This window comes from Manis javanica, chromosome 4 (assembly GCF_040802235.1).
Source record: "Manis javanica isolate MJ-LG chromosome 4, MJ_LKY, whole genome shotgun sequence".
Lineage (NCBI taxonomy): Eukaryota > Metazoa > Chordata > Mammalia > Pholidota > Manidae > Manis > Manis javanica.
In genome coordinates this window covers 114,805,324-114,818,068 of record NC_133159.1, presented here as the reverse complement: position 1 = coordinate 114,818,068, position 12,745 = coordinate 114,805,324, and the positions used below count along the sequence as shown (strand labels likewise).

General features: G+C 59.6%; 1 protein-coding gene across 3 annotated transcripts; it reads left to right on the top strand.

Annotated features, from left to right (window-relative positions):
* Nucleotides 1-51: 51 nt before the first annotated feature.
* Nucleotides 52-12,628, top strand: FLII (FLII actin remodeling protein). 3 transcript variants are annotated; one of them, XM_037019502.2, is made up of 30 exons: nt 52-208; nt 1,636-1,746; nt 2,058-2,129; nt 3,288-3,368; nt 3,698-3,783; nt 3,907-4,068; nt 4,324-4,427; nt 4,779-4,954; nt 5,043-5,200; nt 5,816-5,900; nt 6,287-6,434; nt 6,591-6,724; nt 6,922-7,134; nt 7,409-7,588; nt 8,119-8,201; nt 8,326-8,400; nt 8,615-8,698; nt 8,804-8,975; nt 9,554-9,658; nt 9,743-9,934; nt 10,153-10,341; nt 10,421-10,560; nt 10,647-10,866; nt 11,019-11,173; nt 11,258-11,318; nt 11,395-11,523; nt 11,601-11,707; nt 11,799-11,904; nt 12,020-12,085; nt 12,170-12,628. In XM_037019502.2, exons 1-30 carry the CDS (start codon nt 146-148, stop codon nt 12,302-12,304), a joined length of 3,792 nt encoding a protein of 1,263 aa, XP_036875397.2. In that variant the 5' UTR covers nt 52-145; the 3' UTR covers nt 12,305-12,628. The 3 variants fall into 3 exon arrangements, with proteins under 3 accessions (XP_036875397.2, XP_036875396.2, XP_073090823.1); XM_037019501.2 differs by having other exon boundaries at nt 6,588-6,724; XM_073234722.1 differs by lacking the exon at nt 52-208 and adding an exon at nt 642-665 and having other exon boundaries at nt 6,588-6,724.
* Nucleotides 12,629-12,745: the final 117 nt, after the last annotated feature.

The window sequence follows — 12,745 nt, the reverse complement described above, 5'->3', positions numbered from 1 at the left end:
GCGGAGTCCCCAAGGGCGCGGCCCGCCCTTCCCCTTCCCGCCCGCCGGGCGGGGGCGGGTTAAAGGGGCGGGGCCGGCGCCGGCCAGCCCGCGGCTCTCCAGGCCGCCCTCAGCGCCCGCCCGACCCCGCAGCGAGAGCTGCGCCATGGAGGCCACCGGAGTGCTGCCGTTCGTGCGCGGCGTGGACCTCAGTGGCAACGATTTCAAGGTGAGGCAGCGGGTCTGGCCTCCCTCTAGGCCGTCGCTTCCGCTCCGGCCGCGCAGTTCTCCGCTTCCTGTCCCGCCCGCCCCCGGGCTGTGCGCCGCCCGGGACCGCGGGCGGGGCGGCTGGGGCTACCCCGGTACTCGGGCCTCCGCACCAGAAGACCGACACCGGGCACAGCCGGGAAGGACGCTTGGGCTCGGGGTCCCGCCAGGAGAAGGGAGCCATTTCCTGTCCCCATACCGGGATCTGGGCCCTACCCGGGCTAGAGAAGGGCCTGGGGGTCTTCAAACTTTCGCTCCGGCCTCGCCAGCCCTCCTTCTCCACCCTCTGAGGTCACACGCACAAGCCGGGCCCTGACTCTGGGGCGAGCTGCCTGGGCTGTAGGGGGCGGGTCTGTAGCCAACTCATCACTGCCCTGTCGGCGACATTGCCACCCCCGTCCTGTGTGGGCATGGGCAAGGTCAGCGCACTGCGAGCCTCTGTTTTCTCTTCTGGTGAAGGATCTTTAAAATTAGTCAGAGTGGAGAGTGTGGCCTGCAGCAGTGTGAGGCCCAGGGGGGTGTCTTAGCAGTTGCTAGACTGACAGATCGGGCCACAAGCAACCACAGCCCAGCCTACCAGCCAGTTGGTGGGCGAGGCAGTTAGAGGGTCAGGATGAGGTGGGCGGTGCCGGTGACCAGAGAGGTGAGAGCTGGCCAGGTACAGGGAGGGGCTGCTTGGTCTGCCCCTGGGGTCCCAGTGTTCTGTCTGGTCTGGGAGAATCTGAGTTACAGGCCAGGAATGTGGCCGTAGGGGAAGGGGACACTTAAGTCACATGCTGCTGCCAGCTCCCTGCCATGAGAGCTGGGGGTACTGAGGTGGGCGTGCCAGTGTGGGGAGTGAGCGAATGAATTCAAATGTGCCTGTGCAAGGTGGGGACCTGGTTCCTCACAACAGGACTGGGCCTTGCCACTAATGGTCTGTATGCTGAGAGCAGGGTGGGGGCATGGGTGGGGCCTTGGCAGAGGCTTGGGGATAGCCCCCATCGCAGGGCAGACCAGGCAGGGCCTGGAATGCCAAGCGAAGGCATTTGAGCTGAGCTGACCGCATAGCTGAGCTCTGGGGATGCTGCCTGGAACAAGCCAGTTGTGTCCTGGCCTTCCTGGGCTAGTAGTCCAGCAAGAGGGGCAGGTCTTAGGCTAACAGCCATCCTGGTAATAGTCCATCTTCACAATACCTTTGTCATGAGGGAGCTCTTATTAGCCCTGTTTTATAAGTGGGGAAATTGAGGCACAGCATAGCGGAGGGATTTATGCAGGGTCACACAGCTAGGGAGAAGTGGCTTTCTTGCTCCCCAAAGGCTCCTATGGGCAGTGGGGGCTGCAGAGGGTGGTAGATTGGGGTACTCCTTTCCTAGAACAGCCTTACCATGACATACCCCTGGTCCCCAGGGTGGCTACTTCCCTGAGAATGTCAAGGCTATGACCAGTCTGCGATGGCTGAAGCTGAACCGCACAGGCCTCTGCTACCTGCCAGAGGAGCTGGCTGCACTGCAGAAACTGGTAAGGGGCTTTGGGCAGGCAGGGAGGGTCCCTATGCATAGGGCTGGGCCAAGTGGGCAGACTGCACAGAGAAGACACGTGACAAGAGGAAGACATTGACAGCCATGAGCAGAGCTGGCAGAGGTGAAGTGAGCACCCTGCCCCGGGAGGTATGCAAGAGGAGGCTGGGTCTGTGAGGAGGGTAGATTGCAGGGTGGACTAGGCCTGTGTGGCCAAGGGCCCCCCAGGTGGTGCAAGGTTGTGGTGGCAGATGGGGAGTCTGTAGACACTGGACCCACTTGCCCAGCCTCTGCTGCCCCATCCCTGCCCAGGAGCATTTGTCTGTGAGCCACAACCACCTGACCACGCTTCATGGAGAGCTATCCAGCCTGCCGTCGCTGCGGGTGAGTGCAGCCAGAGGTGCAAGCTTGGGGGCACCGGAGTCCAGCCTGGGAGTGAGGGCAGGGCCAGGCCCATCCCCGTGTCAGACTGAGGGGCCCACCCCAGGGGGGGGAGGACACAGTTAATGCCTGCAGTGAGTAATCCCCGGGGAGAAAGCGCAAAACATCCAAGCTCCCACCCAGCTCAGACGGCAGCAGCCAGTACAGTGATGATGGCTGGTAGGGGCTGAGCACCGTTCCAACTCTCCATGTGGGTTTTTTCATATAATCTTGACCTCTGCCAAGTTGACGGATGAGGACGCTTGGCCACAGCGGCAGGTCACTTGCTTGAGGTCACACAGCCAGGCAGTAGTGGAGCTGGACTCTGGTGGTGTTTAGCCAGGAGGGGAAGTGGTCAGGGTGGTCCTCTCACCCTTCTGCTCTCTGTGGGGCCTCTGATTCCCCCAAATTAGGTCGGTCCCTTTAGGCATCGACAAGGGTTGTTCCTATCCAAGACTGGAGCCCTGAGATACTAAGGGTGCAACTTCCGGACTTGTCCTGCCTGAGTTCTGATCTGAGCTCTGCCACTTCTGGCTGTGTGACCTTGGACAAGTCGCTTTCACTTTCTGGGGAGGGCTTAGTGGGTAACGGCTGTGAAGCAGCAGTGTGGCACCACACAGATGCCAGGGCTGAAGAGAGTTGGCGGTGGCCTTGCTTACAATCCCACCACCACTCCCTGGCCTGTCCTTCCCCCCTGAACTAGCTGCATGTCTATAGCATGACACTTCAATTGTAAAAGGGTAAAAAAGACTTGCCAGGTCTACATTCTGATTTTTCTGTAGTCCAACCCTCTCCTGTTCTAGAAACCCTGACTCACAGCTATACCCTATCTTGCCCTCTGAAATTGGTAAGAAGAGGGATTGTTTGATCAGAAAAGGTCCCTGAGAACCTTGTGCTGGGCTCTAAGGGCACATTTGAGCTGGGTTTTGAAGAGTCACTAAGAGCTCATCAGGAGGCTAGGAAGAGCTTGCCTGGTGGAAGGACTGCACACAAAGTCCAGGGTGGGCAAGCTCTAGGGTCTGGCCTCTGGTGGGCTCCTTGAGGAGGCATCTCTCCTTAATGTCTCTGCCTCTTCCTGCGAGTGGAAGCCAAGAATCACAGACGCTCATGGTTTATCCCTAGGCCATTGTGGCTCGAGCCAACAACCTGAAGAATTCTGGGGTCCCTGATGACATCTTCAAGCTGGATGACCTCTCGGTCCTGGTCAGTGGTCACCCACCCACCTGGCCTCTGTACTGGCCCCACCAGTCAGTCTCCATCTATTACAGCGGTCCCTGGGGCCATTGTTACTTCATTCAACAGAAGGAGAAACTGAGGCTTAGAGTAGGCAGTGCCTTGCCCAAGGTCACTCATGGAGGCGGACCCCTAACCTAGGGGCCCTTCCTCCCAGGGTCCTGGCTATCTCCCTTTGGCCTGGAAGCCCTGTCACCCACTCCTTCTGCAGTGCCCCACCTGATCCCCAAGTTCAGCAGAGGCCTGGTGGGGCCAGACCAGCCCTGACACCCCTGACCTGGCCCCGCCCCTCCCACCAGGACTTGAGCTACAACCAGCTGACAGAGTGCCCGCGGGAGCTGGACAGCGCCAAGAACATGCTGGTGCTGAACCTCAGCCACAACAGGTGCTCTGGACTGGGGTCGGGGAGGGTCCAGGCTATGACACAGCGGGACACAGCGGGGACAGGAGGTGTGTGTCTGACACTGACTTGGGAGCCCCTGCCCGCCTCACTCCCATCTGCCCACAGCATTGACACCATCCCCAACCAGCTCTTCATCAACCTCACCGACCTGCTGCACCTGGACCTCAGCGAGAACCGCCTGGAGAGCTTGCCCCCACAAATGCGCCGCCTGGTGCACCTGCAGACGCTCGTGCTCAATGGGAACCCACTGCTGCATGCCCAGCTCCGGTGGGCGCCCCCCAGGGATTCCCATCCAGAACCATCCGGGGGAGTCTGACCCCTCCCCTCCGCAGTAGGCCCCCCTTCCTGTTTGGGCCTGTGCCCCACACCTGCCCTGTGTGGTGTGTGCCCTTCGACCCCATCTTGCCCTGTCATGTCCGCCTCAGTCCTGAGTCCCAATGACCCACTCCATGGCTGCCCTCAGTGTTGTCCCCTCAGACCCCTGGGTATGCTCCTGGCCTGACTGCCCGCATCTCCCTGCAGGCAGCTCCCAGCGCTCACGGCCCTGCAGACCCTGCACCTGAGGAACACGCAGCGTACCCAGGGCAACCTCCCGACCAGCCTGGAGGGCCTGGGCAGCCTAGCAGGTTGGTAGTCCCTGGGCAACCCCCTCATTCTCCGGCTCCCTCAGGTCCCCTGCTTCCTCGTGGAGGAAGGAATTGGCCCTGCTTCTCTGACCACATCCCAGAGGGAAAAGGATATGGTTATGTTTTAATTATTTCTGTCATTACTGTGATGACTAGTAGTAACACCAAGTTTTGAGCACTGACTTTATGCTTAGACCCACCTGGTATGAGAAGCTTCTTCAAGTGGAGAAATTGAAACTCAAAGAGGTTAAGTCACTCGCTTAAGGCCACAGAGCCTGGAGGTGGCATAGCTGGGGCTCACACTGGGCTGGCCGCCCCCAGCAGCTGGCTGACGCACCCCCCATGCCCCAGATGTGGATCTGTCCTGCAACGACCTGACACGGGTGCCCGAGTGCCTGTACACCCTGCCCAGCCTGCGCCGTCTCAACCTCAGCAGTAACCAGATCACAGAGCTGTCCCTGTGCATTGACCAGTGGGTACATGTGGAGACCTTGAACCTTTCCCGAAACCAGCTGACCTCACTGCCCGTACGTCTGTGCCTGGGTTGGGAGAGGGGAAGGCTGCTGGGCCGCCATGGCTGCCACCCCTGACTCCCTTCTCAACCCGTCCCTACAGTCGGCCATTTGCAAGCTGACCAGGCTGAAGAAGCTGTACCTGAACTCCAACAAGCTGGACTTCGATGGGCTGCCCTCAGGCATCGGCAAGCTGGCCAGCTTGGAGGAGTTCATGGCTGCCAACAATAACCTGGAATTGATCCCCGAAAGCCTGTGCAGGTGCTGGGGCAAGACTGGGCGAGTTCCAGAGAACCCTGGAATTGTAGCCAGCACCCATCCTGTGGTCTTCATGCATCATACAGAAAGGATGGGTTAATTTGGCTTTGTGGATAAAGACCACCAGTCCTGTGCCAGCAACTCCCGGTTTGGGTTCCTCAGAGCACCCTTTGGGAGGACACTGATAAGGACTGGAGGGGCTCCCCTGCTGTGTGAGTTTGGGACATGTGCTGTTTCTCTCCCTTTATGGAGGTCCCAGGACCCACTAGTGTGGCCTCCCAGCTCTTGAGAAGTCCTTCAGGCAGGGAACAGGGGACCCCTGCCCTCCGGCAGCTTCCAAGCTAATCTGAAGACAGAATGGGTTTTAGTGCCCTCTTATTCATATCCAGGGGCCTTTAGTTCTGCAGAAGCCACTTGGAAAAATGTGGTTCTGGAGAACCCACAGAAAACTCAGTCAGCTGTGCGGGACTCCAGTTTCACCCGCCCCAGCCTTCCTGCCTTTCCTGGTTTCTTAACTGCTCACTTCCTCTTGCCCTATGTGCCCCACCAACCCCAAGACTGGAAGTTCCCCTGCCTTCTGTCTGTCTCCTTCCTGAGACCCTGGCTCTGTCCTCATAGGTGTACAAAGCTGAGGAAACTCATTTTGAATAAGAACTGCCTGGTGACTCTCCCGGAGGCCATCCACTTCCTGATGGAGATTGAGGTCAGGGCAGGCCCAGGCACACCGGCAGTCAGGAGGTGGGGCCTGGGGGTAGGCGAAGGTGCAGAGAGACCAAGCAAAGGGTGTCACCAGAGGGAGGCCCAGACGCCTGCAGGAGGGGTGGTCAGTGCCAGGGTGGGGAGAAGGAGCCGTGTGTACATATCACGCTCAACAGCATCATGTAAGCCCCAGCCAGCCTGCAAGGTCACATGTCACAGATGGGAAAACGGAAGCCCACAGGGGGCAGCTGCAGAGCCAGTGTGCAATTCCAGGCCCCTGGCCCCAGCCCTGGGCTCTCAGCCCAGACAGTTACAATGAGCAGAAAACCGGGTTTGGTGTGGCTGCAGATAGAGCTCCGGCTCAGTGCCTCCACTCACCCCATGAGACAGGTCCTGGATGTGCGGGAGAACCCGAGTCTGGTCATGCCTCCCAAGCCCGCTGACCCCGCCGCCGAGTGGTACAACATCGACTTCTCACTGCAGAACCAGCTACGGCTGGCGGGCGCCTCCCCTGCTACTGTGGCAGCAGCAGCTGCTGGTAAATGGGAAGGTCTGGCCTGCGAAGCGGGTGGGGGTCCTAACTTACCATCTGTAAACTGGGTGGACACGCGTGAGTCTCTGGGTCCTTGGGTGGGGGTTGCACCCAGGGAGGGGGCCCAGACAGGGCTCAGCTATTTGACCCTCCCCTAAGCAGGAAGTGGACCCAAGGACCCTCTGGCTCGCAAGATGCGGCTTCGGAGGCGCAAGGACTCGGCCCAGGATGACCAGGCCAAGCAGGTTCTGAAGGGCATGTCAGATGTGGCCCAGGAGAAGAACCAAAAGCAGGAGGTAAGCTAAGCCAGGGGCTGGGATGGGACAGAAGGCCCTGGGCTATGCTCAAGACAGACTTTGTGACCCAGGCCAAGAGGGAGAGGAGGCCCTGGGTGAGGAAAACAGTCCATGCAAAGGCCCTGAGGTGGGTAGCAAGCATAGAGGCCAGCCTGAGTGGCTGTCAGAGTTGAGCCATGCATTGATTTTGACCCCAGGAGAGCATAGATGCCCGAGCCACCGGGGGCAAGGTGCGGCGCTGGGACCAGGGTCTGGAGAAGCCGCGCCTGGACTACTCTGAGTTCTTCACGGAGGATGTGGGCCAGTTGCCTGGCCTGACCATCTGGCAGATCGAGAATTTCCTGCCTGTGCTGGTGGAGGAGGCCTTCCACGGCAAGTTCTATGAGGCTGACTGCTACATTGTGCTCAAGGTGAGGGCAGCATGCTGTTGGGGGGCCCATAACCCCCAGTGCCTGCATCTTAGATGACTCAGAATCCCCAGCTCCACAGTTTTGTTCATTGAGGCAAGGTGGGAGGGGAGGGCTTTGCAAAGAAGGCCAGATGGAGATGGCCTAGGCAGAGGTGGCAGTGCAACCCATCCTGGGGCCCAGGAACCTCCTTGCCAGTAAGAGTGGCCTCTCTGTGGTGAGTGGGGAAGCCAGGACGCCTGGGCGAGGGCTGACTCGGCGATGCCCTGGCCCCCAGACTTTTCTGGACGAGAGCGGCTCTCTGAACTGGGAGATCTACTACTGGATCGGCGGGGAGGCCACCCTGGACAAGAAAGCTTGCTCAGCCATCCACGCAGTGAACCTGCGCAACTACCTGGGTGCTGAGTGCCGCACCGTGCGGGAGGAGATGGGCGAGGAGAGCGGGGAGTTCCTGCAGGTGCCGGCAGGAGGGGCGGGCCGGCCGGATGCGTGCAGGGCCGATGGGCCAAAGGTGGCAGGGGTCCCAACACACAGTAGACAGCAGGGCCAGAGAGGGGGAAGTCAGGAGAGGGATGGGGAGCTAGGGTCAATAGTAGCTAGGGGGTGGGCCACCAGCTGGGCACCAAGGAGGCAGGGCCAAGGGCAGGACCGGTAAGCAGGGTTCACGAGCTGGTTACGTGTAGACACCCACACACCCACAGGATTTTACTCCAATTCAACCAAGTCCTGTACCCTGATCCATGGCTATCTAAACATGCTGTGTCTGTCTAAACCTGCGCAGGGCTGAACACCTTCTTCTGTACATCTTAACACTCCATCCAGTATGTTTATGCTTATAGACAAAGGTATTATTTACTTACTCATTTATTTCACTTCATCGTGGATCTGTAGCACCTGCTGCGCCTGCACACTGTGCTGTGCCCTGCTGACAGGTGTGTTTGGTGGGGGGAGGGAGGCCACTCAGTGAAGGACCTCACCTTGCCACAGGTGTTTGACAACAACATCTCCTACATTGAGGGTGGCACAGCCAGTGGCTTCTACACTGTGGAGGACACGCACTATGTCACCAGGTGAGGGGCTGTGGGTGGGTAGTGCTGACCCAGACTCATCTGGGAAGGATCTGGGGGAAGGTGGGTGCTAAGGGAGAGCCATCCTGTTGGCGCCCCACTGTGCCACCCATGCTCTGGCCCCCAGGATGTACCGCGTGTATGGGAAAAAGAACATCAAGTTGGAGCCCGTGCCCCTCAAGGGGGCCTCCCTGGACCCGAGGTAAGCCCATGACTCAGGGTGCGGTGCTTCATCCTACATCTCTTCTGCACTAGTGGGGAGCAAGTTGGACGCCAAAAGAGGCTTTCCAGCCATGCTTTTAACCCCTGTCCCACAGAGCTTGGCAGGACCATAATAAGGAATTTGGGGTGGGGCCAGGGTATGGAGACAGTCACTGACTGTGCCCCTCACAGCCCCTCCTGCCCTTCCTGTCCAGGTTTGTTTTCCTGCTGGACCGAGGGCTGGATATCTACGTGTGGCGGGGGGCCCAGGCCACACTGAGCTGCACAACCAAGGCCAGGTATGAGGCCTACGCTCCACTCCAATGTGGGGGAGTGCTTTGTGCAAAGAACTGTCACCAGGGAAGGGGTATGGGCCTCACTAAGGGCTTGCACCCTGCCCTCAGGCTCTTTGCGGAGAAAATTAATAAGAATGAGCGGAAAGGGAAAGCAGAGATTACGCTGCTGGTGCAAGGCCAGGAGCCCCCAGAGTTCTGGGAGGTGCTGGGCGGGGAGCCCTCCGAGATCAAGAAGCATGTGCCTGATGATTTCTGGCCCCCGCAGCCCAAGCTGTACAAGGTGAGCTATGGTACTGAAGTGCAGGGCTGGCCTGACTCTACCAGCAGTCCCATTGGGACATGGGCTGTGGTGTCTGTCTGGACTTTGGTGGGGAGAGGTTGCCACGTTCTGGATAGGGACTAGCCTGAGCAGAGGTCTGGAGACTGACATGGAGTTTGGCTGTGAGGAGGTGTTAAGAGTGTGTGTTTCCAGGAAGGTGGGGCTGGAGGAGGAGGCTGGGAAGTGTCTGAGCGCTGGGCCTTAATGCTGTAGGTGACTGGAAGCCATGGAGCTTTTGCGAGGAGAAAAAGGACAAGTTAGAGAATTAGAAATGGGCGGTAAGGACCTGGACGGGATAGGCAGGGAAAGCACCTTCTAAAAGCCTTCGAGGGACAAGATGCCCTTAAACGACCCTGGGATAGAGGGAGGAAACCAAGGTCCAGAGAGGAGGAGGGGCAGGAGCAGACAGGCAGCGGACCTGAGAGCACACGGCCGGGAAGGGTCCCTTCAAATTGGTGGGGTTGGGGCTGGGCCTACTGTGGGCGCGGCTCATGTCCCCAGGCCCCGCCCTCTCCACACCCACCTCTTTCCCCTGCCAGGTGGGCCTGGGCCTCGGCTACTTGGAGCTGCCGCAGATCAACTACAAGCTGTCTGTGGAACATAAGACACGGCCGAAGGTGGAACTGATGCCTAGGATGCGGCTGGTGAGACGCAAAGGGAGGACACACGGGCGGGATCCCTCCCCAATGGCGCGGCATCGCATTGACCTCCAACCTCTGGCCCCACAGTTGCAGAGCCTGCTGGACACACACTGCGTGTACATCCTGGACTGTTGGTCCGACGTGTTTATTTGGCTCGGCCGCAAGTCCCCGCGCCTGGTGCGTGCCGCCGCCCTCAAGCTGGGCCAGGAGCTGTGTGGGATGCTGCACCGGCCACGCCACGCCGTGGTCAGCCGCAGCCTCGAGGGCACCGAGGCGCAGGTACACAGTGCACCCAGCCCGTGGAGGCCAACACCCCCGGTGAGCAGTTCAAGCCGGGACCCCTCAGTGGCTGGGTTACAGCCCTACAGAGCTCTGCCCAAGCCCCAAACAGCCGCCCGCCCCCTTCCTGTTCTAGGCCCCGGCCAGCTCCCGGGCCCCAACTCCCAAGTCTCCCTCAGCCTCCTCTGGCTCCAACCCCTGTTCTTAACCTCCGGCAGGTGTTCAAGGCCAAGTTCAAGAACTGGGACGACGTGTTGACAGTGGACTATACGCGCAACGCAGAAGCTGTGCTGCAGGGCCCGGGACTCGCAGGGAAGGTGAAGCGCGATACCGAGAAGAAAGACCAGATGAAGGCCGACCTCACTGCGCTCTTCCTGCCCCGGCAGCCGCCCATGGCGCCGGCCGAGGTGGGGGCGGGGCTCGGCGGGGGCGGGGCCCGGGCGCGGCCGGCCTGGGCCTGCCTAGTGACGAGCGTCGGGCCTGCAGGCGGAGCAGCTGATGGAGGAGTGGAACGAGGACCTGGACGGCATGGAGGGCTTTGTGCTAGAGGGCAAGAAGTTTGCGCGGCTGCCCGAGGAGGAGTTCGGCCACTTCTACACGCAGGACTGCTACGTGTTCCTCTGCAGGTACCGCCCCAGGACACCTCCCTCACCGGGGCCTCCCCTGGTGGTGGGGGCCCAAGCCCCTGCTCACGGCCCCTCTGACCCTGCAGGTACTGGGTGCCTGTGGAGTATGAGGAGGAGGAGAAGACCCTGTCCGACGGCAAGGAAGGCGAGGAGGATGCTGGGCAGGTGGAGGAGAAGCAGCCTGAGGAGGATTTCCAGTGCACCGTGTACTTCTGGCAGGGCCGCGAAGCCTCCAACATGGGCTGGCTCACCTTCACCTTCAGCCTGCAGAAGAAGTTCGAGAGCCTCTTCCCCGGCAGGCTGGAGGTGTGCCCCCCAGACCACCCAGAGCTGGGGCCTTGCCCACGCACCTTCCGGAGGGGTGTCAGGGCCAGTGGGTCTAGGATCCAGGGGAAGCTTGGTCTGCGACGGGGCAGGGGGCGCCCAGAGAGCTGCACCTTACACTTCCACACCCCCAGGTGGTGCGCATGACACAGCAGCAGGAGAATCCCAAGTTCCTATCCCATTTCAAGAGAAAGTTCATCATCCATCGGGGCAAGAGGAAGGTGGCCCAGGGTGCCCTGCAGCCAAGCCTTTACCAGATTCGCACCAACGGCAGTGCCCTCTGCACCCGGTGCGTGGCTCAGGGAGGGAGCATGTGGTGGTGGCCATGTCGGCAAGCTGCCCTGACTCCTGGCTGCCACCTCTCCCTCCCCAGGTGCATCCAGATCAGCACTGACTCCAGCCTCCTCAACTCTGAGTTCTGCTTCATCCTCAAGGTGGGGGCGTGGGCGTGGCCTCAGAGGGGAGGGGTGTAGGGTGGGCCTGACCAGACCCTCCCTGCACACTCCCCAGGTACCCTTTGAGAGTGAAGACAACCAGGGTATTGTATACGCGTGGGTGGGCCGGGCCTCAGACCCTGATGAGGCCAAGCTGTCGGAGGACATCATGAACACCATGTTTGACAGCTCCTACAGCAAGCAGGTAAACAGGGCAGGCTGATGACAGGTACATATGTGAAGGCACACAGGCCTGGTGCTAGACCAGCCCTTTTCCCACAGGTAATTAATGAAGGTGAGGAGCCCGAGAACTTCTTCTGGGTAGGCATCGGGGCACAGAAGCCTTATGACGATGACGCTGAATACATGAAGCACACCCGCCTCTTCCGGTGAGGCTGGGGCCCTGACCCTCCTGCAGCTTCCTCCTTCCTCCTGGCACTGCTCCTTCTGACCCTCAGCCTCTCCCTGACCCGGTTCCAGGTGCTCCAATGAGAAGGGATACTTTGCAGTGACTGAGAAATGCTCTGACTTTTGCCAAGATGACCTGGCAGATGATGACATCATGTTGTTAGACAATGGCCAAGAGGTGAGACCTCAGTGAACTTGCCCATTTGAGCACTTGTATAGATGAGAATTTTGAGACAGGAAACGTGGGCGTATTCTTGAGTTCCTTGTGAACCACCTCCCTGCTGTCCTCACAGGTTTATATGTGGGTGGGGACCCAGACAAGCCAGGTGGAGATCAAACTGAGTCTGAAGGCCTGCCAGGTGAGCCGGGTGGAGGGGAGGGCGGAGGCCAGGCCTGGTGGTCTGGAAGTCAGCCCAGGACTCACAGCTGGCCTTGCCCACCAGGTGTACATCCAGCACCTGAGGTCCAAAGGGCAGGAGCGCCCCCGCCGTCTGCGCCTGGTCCGCAAGGGCAATGAGCATTGGGCCTTCACCCGCTGTTTTCACGCCTGGAGCACCTGCCGCAAGGCCCTAGCCTAGGGCCACCACTGCCTGCGTGCAGTGCCCAGCTATAACCCCACACTCTGAGTGAGGAAGAGCAAGGGCCTCTGTCTATCCCACCTGGCAGCAGAGGCTGTGTGCAGGTGGCAGCCCCTGCTCCAGCCACCCTCCAGGGCCACAGTCCCCAGCAGCACACCCTAGACATCACAATGGGGATGACCCTGACTGGTCCCCTAAAGGGTCTGGAAAATTGGGAGTTGCTCCAGTGAATACTCAAGTGTGACACCACCACCCCCTCCAGGGATAAAGTAGATAAGTCACCCTTTAAGAGATATTAAATGCTTTTATTTTCAATATTAAAAATCAGTATTTTTTAATATTAAACAATGCTAAATATAACAAAATGACAAAAAAAAAACCCAAGGTACAATCTACAGAGGACCCATCCTGGCCACTGACCCTCTAGTATGTGCAGGCGCG